This window comes from Lichtheimia ornata (genome assembly GCF_029851405.1).
Source record: "Lichtheimia ornata isolate CBS 291.66 chromosome Unknown scaffold00003, whole genome shotgun sequence".
Taxonomy (NCBI): domain Eukaryota; kingdom Fungi; phylum Mucoromycota; class Mucoromycetes; order Mucorales; family Lichtheimiaceae; genus Lichtheimia; species Lichtheimia ornata.
In genome coordinates, this window is record NW_026695323.1 from 298,223 (window position 1) to 315,733 (window position 17,511).

At 43.2% G+C, this 17,511-nt stretch overlaps 6 protein-coding genes across 6 annotated transcripts; 4 read left to right on the forward strand and 2 right to left on the reverse strand.

Annotated features, from left to right (window-relative positions):
• Window positions 1-74: 74 nt before the first annotated feature.
• O0I10_001093 (uncharacterized protein) lies at window positions 75-4,364 on the reverse strand (the record flags this gene model as incomplete). Its single annotated transcript, XM_058481191.1, has 24 exons — window positions 75-256; window positions 332-559; window positions 625-730; window positions 796-891; window positions 957-1,038; window positions 1,108-1,142; window positions 1,201-1,405; window positions 1,473-1,562; window positions 1,629-1,725; window positions 1,779-1,820; window positions 1,883-1,928; window positions 1,993-2,154; window positions 2,210-2,257; window positions 2,312-2,371; window positions 2,425-2,484; window positions 2,560-2,637; window positions 2,693-2,940; window positions 3,002-3,078; window positions 3,162-3,197; window positions 3,258-3,385; window positions 3,449-3,666; window positions 3,722-3,802; window positions 3,873-4,035; window positions 4,107-4,364. 24 exons carry the CDS (start codon window positions 4,362-4,364, stop codon window positions 75-77), a joined length of 2,826 nt encoding a protein of 941 aa, XP_058347829.1.
• Window positions 4,365-4,560: 196 nt separating this feature from the next.
• On the forward strand, window positions 4,561-7,592 carry O0I10_001094 (uncharacterized protein; the record flags this gene model as incomplete). The annotated part of the gene is made up of 13 exons (XM_058481192.1): window positions 4,561-4,730; window positions 4,792-5,020; window positions 5,105-5,355; window positions 5,423-5,888; window positions 5,951-6,038; window positions 6,101-6,180; window positions 6,241-6,375; window positions 6,440-6,604; window positions 6,666-6,881; window positions 6,941-7,007; window positions 7,078-7,157; window positions 7,226-7,360; window positions 7,419-7,592. 13 exons carry the CDS (start codon window positions 4,561-4,563, stop codon window positions 7,590-7,592), a joined length of 2,256 nt encoding a protein of 751 aa, XP_058347830.1.
• A 284-nt stretch (window positions 7,593-7,876) lies between these two features.
• On the forward strand, window positions 7,877-8,315 carry O0I10_001095 (uncharacterized protein; the record flags this gene model as incomplete). The annotated part of the gene is made up of 2 exons (XM_058481193.1): window positions 7,877-7,999; window positions 8,070-8,315. 2 exons carry the CDS (start codon window positions 7,877-7,879, stop codon window positions 8,313-8,315), a joined length of 369 nt encoding a protein of 122 aa, XP_058347831.1.
• A 1,448-nt stretch (window positions 8,316-9,763) lies between these two features.
• On the forward strand, window positions 9,764-11,580 carry O0I10_001096 (uncharacterized protein; the record flags this gene model as incomplete). The annotated part of the gene is made up of 8 exons (XM_058481194.1): window positions 9,764-10,022; window positions 10,098-10,306; window positions 10,386-10,448; window positions 10,512-10,651; window positions 10,706-10,914; window positions 10,969-11,062; window positions 11,120-11,280; window positions 11,339-11,580. 8 exons carry the CDS (start codon window positions 9,764-9,766, stop codon window positions 11,578-11,580), a joined length of 1,377 nt encoding a protein of 458 aa, XP_058347832.1.
• Window positions 11,581-12,012: 432 nt separating this feature from the next.
• O0I10_001097 (uncharacterized protein) lies at window positions 12,013-13,455 on the reverse strand (the record flags this gene model as incomplete). Its single annotated transcript, XM_058481195.1, has 3 exons — window positions 12,013-12,527; window positions 12,615-13,170; window positions 13,240-13,455. The coding sequence occupies 3 exons, from the start codon at window positions 13,453-13,455 to the stop codon at window positions 12,013-12,015; spliced, it is 1,287 nt and encodes a 428-aa protein (XP_058347833.1).
• Window positions 13,456-17,036: 3,581 nt separating this feature from the next.
• O0I10_001098 (uncharacterized protein) lies at window positions 17,037-17,420 on the forward strand (the record flags this gene model as incomplete). The annotated part of the gene is made up of 1 exon (XM_058481196.1): window positions 17,037-17,420. One exon carries the CDS (start codon window positions 17,037-17,039, stop codon window positions 17,418-17,420), a length of 384 nt encoding a protein of 127 aa, XP_058347834.1.
• Window positions 17,421-17,511: the final 91 nt, after the last annotated feature.

The window sequence follows — 17,511 nt, forward strand, 5'->3', positions numbered from 1 at the left end:
TATTTCTTACCATCATTAATACACATCACATTTACATGTACATCCACCACTTTTTATTCTTTTTTTATCCATCATCAAAGTACTTGATCTAGATCTTTCACCCATTGTCTTATGGTTTCCAATGTATCGTTTGTCACTTGTGATTCTAGTAGCTTGAGTGCAATGTCTTCAATGGCATCCAATTTAGCTTGACGTTCTTTGCTGTAGATGGGTCGGATTTGTTTGTTGTTGTCGATTAAATGGGATAATTCAAGTGCTATGTGTGGAAAATGTATATACATAAGTAAATGCACACATTGCTTGAATCTTTTTTTTTGGGGGGGGGACTTACCACGCTGCACGATGGGAGTTGGGATACCTGCAATGCTAGCACACCATGCACCATATGAATTACAAGCGCGAGATCCAGGAACAACACGATAAAGAAACACAACTTCGTCTGCTTGTTGTTTGCTTTGGCTGGAGGAAGATTGGATGGTGCAACTTTGGCTGAGGATTTCCATTGTCAATAGCTTGATCCGATGTTCGGTTGGAGAGATGATATTGTGTGCAAGCAACTCTATAATAAATCGATTTAGTTTTCCCATGCACACGCGCACACACTGTAAGGGATGGTTTCCTCACCATGAAAATGAGTAATGGCAAGCACCTTGGGGCATTGCTCTCCTTTAGATAAAAAGTGCTCCAAGGTTGCACAAAGTAAACCAGCTCCATCGGCTGCATCCGTGCCCTAGATGAATACATACATACATACATTATTCTTGCAAGCCCCTTCAAAATTGAAAAGCTGCTTACATTTCCAAACTCATCGATAATGACAAGGCTACGTCCAGTAGCATCTCGCGCTGCTTGTGAAAGGTTTTGTAGATCCAACGCAAAGGCACTTACGAGCTACGTATACAGCAACGTAAAGCGTCAAGGTCTTGCTCAATGATCCCGATTATGAATAGCGTTACCTTGGAGACCGTTTCAATGGTTTGCACACACGTAAATATCTTGTCTGTCAACCCAATCACTGCACTGGATGCTGGAACAAAGCTGTATCTCGCAATTAGTGTACGTAGTAATAAAGAAAGCCATCATCATCATCAAAGATCAACAACGAACCTTCCAACATGCGCCATATACACAATGAGTGCAACCTATGGTTTGTTGTTAACAAGTGGGGATCATCGTCATATGCAGAAAAGAATGCCATACTTGTCGTAGGTAGACGCTTTTGCCAGAATAATTCGCGCCGGTCAATAAAGCAATGCTGGCTGTTTCATTCTCATGATGTTGTTGTGTGGTGGTGCTGTTCTCGATATGGGTGGTTGATACATCTGAGCTCGCCTTTCCCAATCCACCAACCAAGTATGCATCATTGGCAATGAAAACATCCACGCACATTTCCTGGATTGGATGTCTGGAATATAAAAATGGATCAATTGTGTGTATGCCATATATTATAGACATTCCCTTTGATTGCTCACCTTCCTTGATGTATCTCAATCTTGTTTTCCTCTGTCATTTCGGGTCGTACGTACTCATGGATACGAGCTGCATGGGCCAATGAGAGTAGGCTGAACCATGGGTGGTTTTGATGAGCATAGAAGAATTTTAATGATAGGTATTGCCGTCAAACTTACCAATCAAGCTCGGCACATGCATCCGCCATGGCTAATAGATCACTGAAATAGGTGGATAGCTCCTCGGTCAAATATTGCACTAGCTCGATTTCTCTGTCTAATCAACAACATGTCAATTCATATCCATATCCAAAAAGCCAAGTTGCTTACCAATGATCATGCCGTGGTTGTCGCCAAGCGATTCATCCAACTCTGGAATTTATGGCCATCCATTAAAGACTTGATCTTATCACACCTTTTGTCTCGTTCCTTACCATTGGTGCGATCGTTCTTGAAGTAGGCGTTGGCATCGGTTGTGAACTGTGACGTAAAAAAAATGGCTTGTGAGATCCTTGCATATGACTATAATTCAAAAAATGCTTACTTGTAATCGAAAATCGGGTGGTAGGCCAAGGTTGTATTCGAACATTTGCTCATACTCTCGGGTCACTGCAACAAAGTATCCAAGCTGAGGAAAGTAGACCACGTTGCATGTGGTTGCGAGCTCTGGAGGCATCCGTTGGCTTATTTCTTGAGCGACTTGAAGCTATACATATGGTTACATAGATATTCCTCGTGAATGCTTGTCGTAGATCACCTACCAATACTGGTTCCAGGTTATCGTATGTCTCTCTCAGCTTGTCGAGATGCTAATAGCTCATTTTAATTTCCAGACACCAAAGCCATCTCATGGTTGTACGCACCTCGTCAACGTTTTCCTTCACCACCACTCTTCCTTCATGTCTGCTTTGCTCAAAGTCGATCTACGACCACCCTTCATTAATATCTAAAGCGTGCCATGTTGTAAATTTCTTACCATGTCATTGATAGCTGAACCCACTCGACGCAATTTTTCAGTGCCCATGGCGGATTTGATCTACATCACGTGTCAGCGCTTTTGGGATATTGTAAACAGGGCACACACACACCCAACCAAAAGTCAATGGCATACCTTTTGAGTCACTTGCAGCTCTTTTGTGAGATCCATACTTGCAAGGGATGTTTGTATACGCATGCTGTAATATGCAAACTGGCAAAAAAGATTACCTATCAATACATGATCCCATCCTCAGCAGTATACATACTTGCAAGAGTTGTTGCCAATCATGGACGGTGGCTCTGTTTTCTCGGATCATGGACATCATTCGTGGGATATTCTTGATATGCTTGAGATGACCTCGAAGTTCCTTGACAAGTGCCACTGTGTCGTTGGTAGAAAAGTGCGATATTGCCGTGTGACGATATTCCAGCACATTCAGATCCAATGTAGGTCGCTGAATCCATGATTGGAGGAGATGTTGGCCGATTGGCGTCACCGTATGGTTCAACAAACCTTGAAGAGGATCGAGGATATGAGAAATGATTGGTGGTGCATGGCCTATACATTCACTTACCAAACAATGAAAGGCTCTCTTTGTTCCTCTTTTGGTGGGTGTTGGGATGAACGTCTTTTTCAAAGATGCCGAGTACTCTAAAGAAGCAGAATTCTAATCAGCCTCATAATATAAAGAACGTGAACTTTGTTAACACGTATAGGCCATTGTTGTTATGTACCTGCGTGCTATATTGGACACGTGCATGTATTGATTGCTTTGAGATAATGAATAATCAACATGGTGATAGATGTAACCCCACTTCTCTCATAGGTACCTTGAAAATGATCGTAACGAAACTGGACGTAGTGCCAAGTCTTGAGGAGCCATCTCGTTTCCAATGGGTCGATTGGTATAGTCCTCCAACTTGTCGATGTATGTCAATAATGCGCCTGCACATCCAATCTACCGGCAAAAGAAATAAATACAATTGTCACGTAACAGCAAAAAGGTGTCACAACGACTCACCGAGACAATGCTGTCAAGGTTAATCATGCATTGAAGTTGCAGATTCGTTTTCCTTTTTCGGCCATCATAGGGGTCCTCACAATAAACATGGTGGTGGGTCGCATTGTCCGAGGCGGCTTCATTGTCGTCGTTGATTTGAGCAAACCATGAAATCAAAGAATATCGACCATGCTCATAGCCAAAGTCTTTTCCTTGCAGCTTTTCAACTTGGATCTCGCCTGAAATGGGGTTTTAGTGTCACCAATAGTAATCCATGATGGCCATATCACTTACCATCAATGCTCTGTACAAGAGATAGGATATCATCTGCATTATACTCAAGGAGGATGATTCTTGGGTTGATTTCTTGGATCACTGTATAATAATAAAGAAGAGGTTAAAAGGCAAGCCTATGTGTACACAAAAAGAAACCAAAGAAACGTACATTGTGTAGCAAAGTCTGCTGGCGAGCGTTCAATGACATCGTCCATGACATGCAACTCACGGTATTCCTGAGTATAGTATGCACATCCTAGTTTTCCACCTTTCCATTGTAGTGCCATGATCGACGACCCTCCGGATACTTGCACCATTCCTATTTCATCAGACTAACCTCATGCAGCAGCGATCAATAAGAATAGACCAAAATGAACCTCCCTTCCTATCAAAATGGACTCACCATGGACACGGATGTATGCGTAAAAGGTTGCATAGTGAATGCTGATTGTGGTTGAATCGATGTTGGTTGCTCATCATCATGGGTGTTCAATGGACTATGGGTGATGCGTTGACGCTTGATCGGATATTCGGACGAAGGTGACACAAGCTGCGCTTCATTATTACTAGCCGCATAGCGAGAAGAGGAACCCGATCGACTCATGCGTTTGACACTTGGCAGTGGGGCTGTATAAGCAGGTGCTGGTGGTGGTGCTGACATGGATGACTTTTGGTGAAAAGTGAGAGGAACCAGGATCGAAAATGTTGACGTGTCAGCTGAATTCCTTTGTATCCGTTTGGTGGCAGTAGTGAAAGGTGTTTGCCAAATCGAGACGGGCATCCAAAATATAATGCGTTTGCCACCTTCGAAACGTGACACGGCAGCTTTCCCTTGTTCTTCTTCCTCTTCCTTTACAATGGCTCATAACGAGAAATCTGCAGCTGACGATGGCACTCTTCATATGCGTGTGGAGAAATCCCTATCCGACGCGTTCGCCCTGTCCAACTATGTCACCATCGCCCCTGGTCAAGTCGATCCTTCAGAACATTACTTGCTCGTGAACAATGAGTTTGTCTTTACTGCAAGGTAGTCATCTCGATGGAGGAGAGAGAGAAAGAAAGAAGAGTTGACTCATATGGTTCTATAGAAATGATAATTCGATGCACAAGGGCGTACTTGGAACCAGCGCTATGCACCGCCGATGGGCTCAGTTGTCACTCAACGAAGAGGTTTCAGTGGTTCCTTATAACCCATTTGAAGAGAGCAACAGCGTATACTTGTCAAGCCTTAGAGTTGAAGTTGGCTTTCTTCGCAAGAGCGCTCAAATGGATGTCGATGACTTCGATACTGAAAAGATGGAGGAAGGATTTTCTTCGGTAAGGAAGGATCACCATAGTAAGAAGATCATGCGTGGGAGAGAGATCCACTAATGAATGAATGAACACGTGTGTCTACTATAGAGTTTCCACAATCAAATCTTTTCGATTGGCCAAATCCTCGTATTCGATTTCCGTGGTGTGAAGCTCTTATGCAAGATTGCCGATTTGGAAGTAGTGGATTTGGAGACTTTGAAAAAGGCTGCAAGAGGTGATATTGAACCTGAAGCCATGAATGGATCCCCTGCATCACGTGGTGTTTTAATGCGTCAGACTGCCATCCAATTTGGTAAAGCAAGTGAATCCACCATTCGTCTCAAAGGAGCCAAGAAATCGTGAGTTGATTGATGATGCTGCATGTATTTCGCATTGGAGGATACTAATGGTGAATGTTGTATGTAGTTCTACTGCCAAGGCATTGATCAAGGCTGATTTCAAGTTTGAGGATCTTGGTATTGGAGGTCTTGATAAGGAATTCAGCGATATCTTTCGACGTGCCTTTGCTTCTCGTATCTTTCCACCTTCGATTGTTGAAAAGCTTGGTGTACAGCACGTCAAGGGTCTCCTCTTGTATGGTCCTCCAGGCACAGGCAAAACCTTGATTGCTCGACAAATTGGTAAAATGTTGAATGCTCAGGAACCCAAGGTGGTTAGCGGTCCCGAAGTCTTGAGCAAGTTTGTCGGCCAAAGTGAAGAGAACGTGCGTAAGCTTTTTGCCGATGCTGAAGCAGAGTACAAGTCCAAGGGAGAGGAATCGAGCTTGCATATCATCATCTTTGATGAATTGGATGCCATTTGCAAACAACGTGGTAGTCGTGGTGATAGTAGCGGCGTCGGTGATTCGGTGGTCAACCAGCTTTTGGCAAAGGTAACAGGAATTGGGATCATGTCACGTGCAAGCATTGGATATTGATGTTCCTTTGTTCTTAGATGGATGGTGTGGATCAACTCAACAATATCCTTATCATTGGTATGACAAATCGCAAAGACATGATTGATGAAGCATTGTTGCGTCCAGGTAAGTCATTGTTATTGAAGGTATAATAGTATCAAGGGCGATGACTCATGCTCATACTACAGGTCGTCTTGAGGTACACATGGAAATTGGTTTACCTGATGAAGGTGGTCGTCTTCAAATCTTGAACATCCACACAAGCAAGGTACGTACTTTGTCCACGTGATGTCTCGAGATCCATGTGCTTATTATGTGTATATTCAAGATGCGTGAAAACGATATTTTGGATACAGACGTTTCATTGGAGGAGTTGGCAAACTTGACCAAGAACTACAGTGGTGCTGAGATTTCTGGTGTGGTCAAAGCTGCATCTTCGTATGCGTTTACTCGGCATACCAAGGTACAATTTTAATATTTTGGAAGGTACATGGATTGATGGGCTCATGTTGCTGCTATGTATGTAGGTTGGCACAGTCGCTGATGTTGCTCCTGATGTCGAGAATATGAAGGTCAATATGGAAGACTTTTTATCAGCCTTGCAAGAAGTCCCTCCATCCTTTGGTGTTTCTGAAACCGAACTTAAGCAATGTGTGCAAAATGGCGTCATCCCATTTGGAGAACACATCGAGGTACTATACTATGGCAACAACCTTTATTATGTTTACATGTCCACTCATACATGCTCTACAGCAAATCTTGGCCGATGGCAAATTGTATGTTGACCAAGTACGGGAATCGGATCGCACTCCCGTTGTCAGTGTATTGGTGCACGGACCTGCTGGAAGTGGCAAGACTGCATTGGCAGCAACCATCGCATTGGAAAGTGAATTCCCCTTCATCAAACTCATTTCCCCCGAATCCATGGTTGGTATGACTGAATCTGCCAAGATTGCAGAGATAAACAAGGTATGGTTCTATGATCCTTTGGTCTACGACATTTTCATTTACATGGCTATCTATCATAGATCTTCAACGATTCATACAAGTCGCCTGCCAGTGTTATCGTCATTGATAGTATTGAGCGTTTAGTGGGTAAGTGGACACTAAGTGGTTTATGACGATGATGTGCATCATGCTCAAAGGTAAATGCGTATCTTATTAGATTGGGTGCCTATTGGTCCAAGATTCTCCAACGCAGTACTCCAAGCGCTTCAAGTTTTGATCAAAAAGAAGCCCCCAAAAGTAAGCCATCACGTTGTTTCACACAAACACACACACCATCATCAATTGACTTATCCTTTGCCTATTAGAATCGTCGTCTTTTGATCATTGGCACAACGACAGAGCACAAAGTATTGGATGACATGGATATTGCCGATGCTTTTGATACCAAGATTTATATCTCTACTCTCACATCTTTGGCAGCTGTGGAGACCGTGTTGAAGGTGCGTCATACCCCTTTGGTGATAATACGGCTGATCATTAATACATCTTTGTGTATAGGAGCTTGGATTGTTCAGCGATCGTGAGAGGCAGCGTGCCATGTCGGTGTTGCATGATGCAGGCGTGGATGGCAAGATTTCCATTGGCATCAAGAAGCTGCTAATGATTACTGAAATGGCCCGACAAGATACCGACAAGGTTGAGAAATTCTGCAACACGATCCTTTCATTGTAGTGTTGTGGTATATATACATATACATACGTAGTGTTGTTCCATTTTTGTATAAAAACGACTACAGTAAATACTGATTGTGGATAACAAAAAGTGTCAAAATCATCGGCTGCTGCATATTTCAACATTTCAAAAAGGACGGACGCCATGCCTTCCCGGGCACGTTGATAAATCAGGTCCCCAGCGAGCATATAAAAAAGAGAACCATGTATACATTCTCGCTATGCATATATGTGGGCGATCACGCTTGAAGTGACTACCGCCACTACTACATGACCTCCATCATCATGGACAAAAAAAGAAAGCATCCAACATACATTGCTGGTGGTGATCGTATCTATTGCTGTAAAACATGTCATTCCCATTTGCTTTCTCAAAGAGACGTCATTTCTAGAGCCTTTCATGGAAGGGTAAGTGTACATAGCCATCAAGGGAAGTGTATCAGCACGCGAATAACACCAACATCATGATGTACCTTAGCATGGACCAGCTTACCTAGTGGATAGCTTGATCAACGTCTCGGCAGGCGTCAAGGAAGATCGCATGTTGCTTACTGGAATGCACACTGTGGCAGATGTCTCTTGCAATGTATGTGCCACAAAACTTGGTTGGAGATACTTAGAAGCGGCCGAAGAATCACAAAAGTACAAGGAAATGAAATACATTGTCGAGAAGGCCAAGATATCTAGGGAAACAATATGGCAGATACACGAATACATGCTGTAGTGTCCCCCTATTGTAATCATTAAAGCTCGTAAATTGATGTCATTTAAGCCCCATGTGATAGAAGAGTAGGGTAGTTGATATGATAGATGATGGTGTGCATGATTGGCTTAGGAATGAAATGACAGCTGGTACCTGCCTGCGTCAAAGAAATCCACGTCGTTTGGCTTTTAGCGTTAAACGTCCCTAGCAATGTCTCCCTATGATGGGCTAGGATACTTTACGCTATGCACGTATCATGCTAACAAGGTTTGCTACTACACATTGCTTGCCTCCTTTGTGCATGAACGGATGGCATCATCTCCCTTGCATGTTGCTCAATCAAATGTTGGCATTGAGCCACGACCCCTCGTTCAATTCTTGGCACAAACTTTGTAAACGCATTATCATTATTAGAATTCACAAGGAATCAAAGCTACTGTCACCTCTTGGCATGTGCAAAGCAACACTTTACAATATGAACATTGACACTCTATCACCGGCAGTTCCCGATTGGCCACATGACTTGATGTCAGTGGATCCACCAGCTTTATACATCCGCGGTTGGATTCCGCGGCAGATCCAATCATCCACCCTCATTTTGCTTCATTCATACATGTTGTAATAAGGTACATGAATAATATCGCATCATCCAAACGCATGAAATGGGGCTATAATAAGGATGATGGTGGAGACCTTAAACGCTTGACCTCATAATGTTAGCTGAAGTAATACATCTTTCTGGAAATCACAAACACACGTCAGGGCTTGTAGTACAGTTACACCAAGGCCAGGTATTGACACCATGCATGAAAGTAACGGCCCTTGCTTGAATAAGGATATCTGTGGATCCAATAACAACTTACAATTTGAATTCAGCACTACAGCAGCAACGAAGCCATTTATGCTTTGTATGACATGTTTGATCAAGAATGAGTCATTCCATATAGAGCAATCGCCGTACCACACGTGATTTCTGTAATGTTTAATAGGGTATGTGGGGATCAACAAGCATGGATTAATAAGCAGATCAGTGAATGCGAATGATCGCTGCATAGTGAAACTTCTCAAAAGAAACAGAAAAGGAGATCGAGATAAACATAGATGCATGATCACTATGATGGCGTCTTTTTTCCACGATGGTAAAATGTAAGTAGCACGTTGTTGTTGATTGGCATATGTGCGACACGGCAAGATCCGATATAGCATGCTGCTGCGGTTCATTCAAGGGGTACATACATTGTGAATTCAGGGATGGGAAAACAATGCACCGGTGAGGCTCATCATCATCATGGTAACGTACAAAGAGATGCTCTATCTTGGTAAGGTACGGTGCGAATTTTGCCGAGTGTGGATTGTAACACATCCATTTCTTTGGTAAGTTTGTATTGGTTTTCTCTTTAAAATGGTCGTGATCGTTTTGGTTTTCTTTTCCTTTTTCCACTTTATCAAGGAAACCAACCGATGGGATCATGTCTACGCATCACGAAACCCAACAACAACAAGCTCAAGAGCCACCATCGCGAACTTCTTCTAGTAGTCATGCATCCGAATTAAGCGATGATAGAACCACGCAGCATAACAATGACCAAGAAAAAGGGAGATTGGATAACAAGGAAGATGATTCCGATCCGAATGATGATCCACCTCCCGATGGTGGCTATGGCTGGTTTATTGTGCTAGCTACATTCCTCTCACTCTTTGCAGTTTTTGGGACAAACATCAGCTGGGGTATGTAAATCATGTGCTCTATTATTATGCTCTTTGACAAAGGCACAGCTATTTAATGTGGGCCTATTACTACAGGTGTCATGCAAGATTACTTTGAGCAAAACACGTTTGGTGAATCAGCAAGAGTGGATCTCAGCTTTGTCAGCACGCTGATGCTTATTGCTACCACGTCCGGAAGTTTGTTTAGTCGCATCTTTGAGATCGTCCTTGGTATGCGCTTTGCTTTCCTTCTTGGAAGTTTGCTCTATACGTGTGGATTAGTCGCTGCTGGATCTGCAACCGAGGTATGGTGGTGGTGGTGTTCAACCTTGATCTATACTCAACAATCGCTGATGCAAAATAATTTCACACGTTCGGATCTAGATTTGGCATTTGTACCTTGCCCTAGGTCTATGCAACGGTCTAGGTGATGCTATTATTTATGGGGTATGGTAACACCATCTTCAAAAGTCATCATCATGTATACCCCTTTTACTCACTTGACACTAGATCGGGATGCGTGTTACTCCACAATGGTTTACAAAAAAGAGGAGTACAGCCATGGCCATGGCTGCAAGTGCCACTGGATTGGGTGGTTTGGTAATTCCATTTATCATGACAGCCTGCAATGAAAAATTAGGTGCTTCATGGTATGTGTACAAGTACATAGGTGGAGTGATGCAATACTGAATGCCTACCTATAGGACATTCCGAATCATTGGTCTTGGTTTCCTTGCTTTCAATCTCACAGCATGTGCTTTGATGAAGGAAAGGGTGCCTGTACAATCCAAGCTGACAGGTGTGGGTGACTTTTTTCGACCTGTCCTTCTCAAAGATGTGAACTTTTCATTATGGGTCGCGGCAGCTGTCTTTCAGACCTTTTATTTATACATCCCACCTTTCTTCATACCTTGTAAGTTGAGCGAGTTGATATAACAACTGCTCTCCTCACACATGCTTGCTATAGCTTATGCCACATACATTGGCTTAACAGCACCACAAGGATCAGCGCTCGTTTCGGTTCTTTCAGCTACTAATTTTGCTGGTCGTATAGCAGCTGGGTAAGCTTGAAAAGCATTCCTGTCATCCCATACATGTCTTACATTTAAGCACGCTAGTATACTCGCTGACCGTATTGGATGCCTCAATGCTAATCTTATCTACGCCCTTGTGACATGCGTTATTTCTTTGGCTGTATGGACATTGGCGTATGACTATGGCACATTGATGGCTTACGCTGCGCTGTTTGGTTTCTTTGGCGGATCGTTTTATGCACTATGTAAGCCTAATCACTATAACAAAAACTTGTTTTCTTATGCGAAGATGATCTTTTGTAGGTGGTCCAATTACCGTATCAGTAGTCGGCTTAAAAAAGTACCCGTATGCATTTCCATTGCTGATGCTTACCAATATACCTGCTCTCTTTGGCCCGCCCATTGTGAGTGCGATTGAAAACGTATCCACTGCACAGCCATTTCTTACCTACAAGCTCTTTACGGGTCTCACGGCATTTGCATGTGCCGTTGTCACGATCATTCTACGTCTCCGTTTATCTCGAAAGCTCATCGCCAAAGTATAACGTGTTATTTTTTCCATGCTTTACATTAGACTTGTTTTGATTTCATTGTACGCTAGTCATTAAAACTTAATGCAGCAACGTTTGTTTGTTATATCGAAAAGGCAAAGTGCGTCTGATTTTGCTTTTATGTGTGTGTGACACATGTGTGATTACCTAATGCAACTGATGACAGCACACGTTTCACGCGCGTGGCCCCTTTGCAAAGTTTTTTAAAGTCGTCGGGCACGAATTGCTGTGTTTCTTTCGGTCCATAATTTTGGATACCGTGCGTGGAGAAGAGCATACTACAAGGCATAGGAAATTTTATCACATGGGTGGTACCTTTTACATTTTACTAAAAATGGTAGAAAGTATGAGCTGTCTAATGGATGGGAGGATGCAATGATAACGAAAATTATGTACAAGGAAAATTTTAAGCTAGGTTTGATCTTTTCATCGTCGTGAAGTAGTTGTAGCAGGAGGATGTTCAGGTTCATCATCAGCAAGATCAGGCACGTGGCGTCCATAGTTGATTCCACCTTCATTGGCTGCTGTGGGCAAGGGGGGTACTGGTGCTCCTCCATCATGATAATAACCATAGCCATCATAGCCTTGATCAGTGTAATAAGGTTGTTGTTGAGAGTAGTACCCTGTGGATGGTGTTGAATGACGTGGTGACGTTTCCTCATAGTAACCTCCTGCACTACCAGCACCACCAGAGGAGGCAGCTTGTGGTGTAAGATAAGGACCATAAGGATCAAGTTCTTCACCAGCCGTTTTGCTCACGGGTCTTAGTGGAGCCACCAAAGGACGTGCATTTGAACCAGCACCTGTACTTAGTGTACCATGGGATGACATGGGTTGATGAGAAGATGAAGGTGGTGGATAAACACCAGCAAATGGGTCGATATTAGCAGCTTGTTGCTTTTGCTTGCGATTTCTACGATATAAAAAGAAACCGGCCAACGCTTGTAAAAAAGAAGAATTACACGTTGAGAATGTATTTTTAGTCACATGGAACCGAACCAAGGTTATCAAGCAACAAAACAACTTACCTATCGCAGCAACACCTACCACACCACCAACAACACCACCTGCAATGGCACCTGCATTTGTAGATGATCCACCATCGCCTGTATGATTGCCTTGGTCAATGCCTGTTGGTTGCACAATCGAGTAGGAGGTTGATGTAATGGTAATGATATCCGTTCCCGAGGAAGTAATGGTTGTAACAGGAATAGGACTCGATGATGGCTGCTCGAAGGTAGATGAAGATGATAAAGTAGAAGATGAAGATGATGAAGAAGAAGAGGTGTTACTACTTTCTGATGTTGTAGTCGTGGTGGTCGATGGTCGACCACCAGTGGTAGTTACCCTTGAAGTGGTGGTTGTAGTGGTAGGTACCTCTGTAGTAGTAGTAGGTGATGGTGGCTCACTAGTAGTTGTAACAGGAGGAGGTACATCCGATGTTGTAGTCTCTGGAGGTGGTTCCGACGTTGTAGTTTCTGGTGGTGTATCCGATGTCGTTGTATCAGGTGGTGAAGATGACTCTGAGGATGTCGTTGTTGTTGTATCTGGAGGTGGTGGATCCGAAGATGTTGTTACAGGGGGCTATTCAAAAGGATGCGTATTAATTAATTGCATGTGTTTGATTGTCATCGATATAAACAAGGCCCTTACGTCTGTTGTTGTCGTCTCAGGAGGAGGTTCATCGCTTGTAGTAGATGGCGGGATATCGGTGGTACTACTCTCTGGTGGTGGTGGTTCTTCTGTTGTTGATGGTGGTGGTGCCTCTGTTGTAGTTGGAGAAGGATCCTCGGTTGTTGATGAAGGGGATGGATCAGGTGATGATGGCTCATCTGAAGAAGGTGGTGGGTCAACTATTGGGGATGACATGAGGAAAAAGGAAGAAAGAGGATAGGTAAAGAGAGACTCGCGGTAAAAACCTGCAAGAAGGCTTTCGCCGCTTGAACTTGGTTCTGTCGAGTTGGTCCGTGTAACACGCGTCATCCAAGATTACATATCCTTCTTCTTTGCCCGCGCGCTCTTTGTTTTCCATTTCTTAGTCAAACGTGTCCAAATTCACAACTACCCTTTTTTACATGCTTTTGATGATATTGTCTTTGAAAATCTTTATTTGAACAATGAAAATGATGGCCGCAGATAACCATGAGCCATCAATGACGCGTGTCTTTGTGATCCAACATCATTGTTCTAAGAATGGGCAAAAGAGAAACATGGCTGGTGCCACAGTGTTTGGTAAATGCTCAGCACAACAGCCCCTGTCTTGTGTCCCTATAGCTGATATCCTTCTGATAATCGATTTTAGATATGGTGTGTGTTATTACTTTAACGGATGTGCATGATATGATATTAAACATTGACGTGTGTGCTGCATGGTAACGTAACATTGTCTCATTGTCATTGGATGAACGTGTCCCAAGAATCTTGAATGAAAAGCAACCCGGAGATTTTTGCATTACACAAGCCCACAAAAAATCGCTATAGCGGGTACAAAAAATCCTTACTACTCCCCCCCCCATCTCCTTCCCCCAAGAAGCGAAGGCCATCGATTCGGTGTTAGTATTCCCGAAAGACAACTTGTTATCAACTCGACAAGTGATAGAGCTCTTTCATTGTGAGGCACAATACACAAAGGAACGAGTAATTAGAGGGATACAGGAACGTGGCATTGCTAACCTGAGCTTCCATATACATCCTATCAAACGCATCTTGAGTAACATCATTGGTGTATTCAGGATGATTGAATTCGATTTGCATGCGGCTGTACACTCTTTCAGAAAGTAAACCCACCCTTGGTTGGAAACAAGTACAGCCATCGGCAACACACGCGATGACAAGAACAAGATTGATGTTGCATAAAAATTAAACGCCCCGTTGCTAAGAATCTATTAAAGTACAAACCTTGGTATCCATGGATACAAAAGAGCAACCCAGGTACCGGGTTACTTTTCTATTCTTTTCACCGTAATGTTAATGACAATCAATTCTTGTATGAAAATGGGTGAGGCTGTGGCAGGCCTAAGCTATTGGTTGATATTGTTGGTGAGGAGCAATGCTTTTGCGATTAATTTAATCATCATTATCCCGAGTTAGCTGCATATATTACTATCATAATGAAGCGTGAAGTCTTTATGAGAACAGGGTTGATCAGCGTGCCTGAGAGTACCTTGTGTGAAAGTTTCAGGTTCGAGGTGGCAATCTTGTGGCCATAGCGTGGTGCCTACTATACGAACCCTACTTGGATACGTTTGCACCTTCTCATCCAAAATTCTCATAATGAAGTGCGGAGCCTTTATGACAACAGAGTTGATCAGCATGCCTGGGACTACCTTGTGTGAAGGTTTCAGGTTCGAGAGGGGCAATCTCAATATCAAGGTTTGATGTACAGTGTTCATGGATTTGTAGGGGAGCATCTGACAGGTCAACCTACTTAGAATTTCTAACTCTTCCACTGCCATCTTATTTCTTCTTCCTCCCCATTCTCAACTGTTGCCATATTCAAGTGTACAACTACCGCCTGCGAACAATCGTCCTGCTTCAACCCATCATGTCAATCTTACAACTCTCTTGATCCGATTGTCTTTGACTGAATGGCAAGTCCATGGCGTGTTCACAGCCTTCTTGTCACTCTTCTACAACACGCGAGTCTCTTGATACAACACGCTATCTTGTACACTCCTCTACCGCAACCAAACGTAACAACATTCATTCCAGCAGTTGCTATCAGCAAAGCCTTACTCCATTGTCTCAATCAACGTTCCTTACTTGCAACAACATGCCTTGCAGCGTTTTTACGTGAACAGCATAGCCATTGTATACCTGTGGATGATGCCATATCAGCTATCAACTACTACTTCCAATACAAGCACTCGTCACCTGGCTAAGCTGCGATAGGGAATGGCCAAGAAAGTGCTAGACCAACAGCCGGATGGGAAAAGAGGCATATCAGCAGCAATATTGGACTTACAATGGTTATGATGGATGGATGGATGGAATCAAGTGCAGTGATGAGAAATCCTGGAATGTCGCTTTGGTTACTTGGCGCGTCGTCGGCATGAACGATGGATTGTGTCACGTGGATACGGCTGAGGGTGATGATGGATTGGATGAGTTTGAGTAAAGGGCTTGCATATTTGACGAAAGGTGGTTTGCCTCCATGGATGATATTGGAATGTTGGAGTTAAGGCACGCACAGCAACTAGTTTGCAATCATGGATGAAAACGCTTATGACGGCAGCAACAAAGAAGAACACAATGATACCCGTTGATTTTATGTGGTCCACTGGTTGGCTTCTGGGATGAAAGGGAGGATAGAAATTTGGAGGTCGGAAAGCGAGATTCGGTTACCTGTATCATTGTATCGAGATTCTTTTGTTCCTTTGTCATATTACATTCGTTAATAAAGCTTCCTTGATCATATGATGAGAGACGATAGGCAGTGGCAATAACGGATTGTATACATGTTTAAATAAATGCCTGTATTTTCAAAGATAAAAAATCCATAGTAATGGTATAACAATAGTGCTTGTTACAGAAACTGGTCATTGTAAACTTGAATCATCACGTTTAAGAAAGAGTGAGCTCTGATACAATGTGGCATGAATACCTACATAGAACATCATTCAGCATGTGCTATCTTGTATGTATAATCTAATATGAGGAGTACGACGATACCTTTATCCACGAGCTAAAAAACGTGCTCCTGGTTTTGTGACGCCTCCTCATCTTGCTGAAAACCAAGAAGGGACAATTGTTGGTCAACGGAGATCATATACATTGCTCTAAAGAGCGTAGGTATGCATTTCCTCCCCATCTATGTACTATAGTGGCAATTTCATTTGGGAGACATTACTGTAAGTTGGATAGCAGTTGCTCATGTGCATGCACCCTGCGTATACTTCTCCAATTTCCGACATCGATGTTGTTGTTGAAGGTGAATGTTACTGCGCTGTTGATACCTCGAGATATGAAAAGGTACATGATGCATTTGGATCAATGAATCATACGAAAGTCTCTTACACTTACAACTAGCCATCCAATAGCTAAGAATGATCTCATTGAAATCTCCTTGTTTTGATATGCCTCGTCATCCATGTCAAAGGAGAGTTGTTTGGGAGACCGAAAAAAAGGGCGGACCTAAAGTTGTTGATAATGCATGACCCTGCGTATACTCGCCTCCGATTTCCAACCTCGATATTGTTGTTGTAGGTCGATGTTGCTGCACTGTTGCCCCCGAGAAAATGAAAGGTTACACGATGCATGAATCAGACCCCACTTTGATCACAAACAAGACCTCCTACACCTACAACTTCCAATCGCTATGATTGATCTCATTACAAACTCCTGATTTTCCTATCTATATGGATAGGGGCAATTGTATTCGAGAGACATTATAAAAGCGTGCCTGGTGGTTGTCGTCAACAAACAAATTCCGCACGAATCCCATTCCCATCATGAAGATCACTTGGCCCTGTTTCACGCTTCCTTTTGTACTTTTTTCCGCTCTTCATGGTGCAAACGCTGCTCCTACTGATCCAAATGACTTACTTGCTATGGGATTACCTCAACTGCTAGGGGATGCCGCGAATCCAGAATGCACATTGGAAGATTTACGATTAATGACGGCCTACATGGGCACTGATTTTGCTGACGCTGCTGGAGCTTGCATGCTTGGGGGAACACCAGGCCGGGGATCCTGCCCTCCAGGAGGATTAGCACAACTTGTCGAACAATATCCAAATCGTTTCGCAATGATTAAGGCCATGGCTGGCAATTGTGGTAAATCCAATCCATCTGGCTCGTCGCCGTCAATGCCTGGCACACCACCCACCAGATAGTCTCCCTTCTTGGCTCGCGCTTCAAAAAAGACACAAGACATAGAAACAGCCTGTTTGCTTCACCTTTTATTCATTTAATGGTAATAAATAG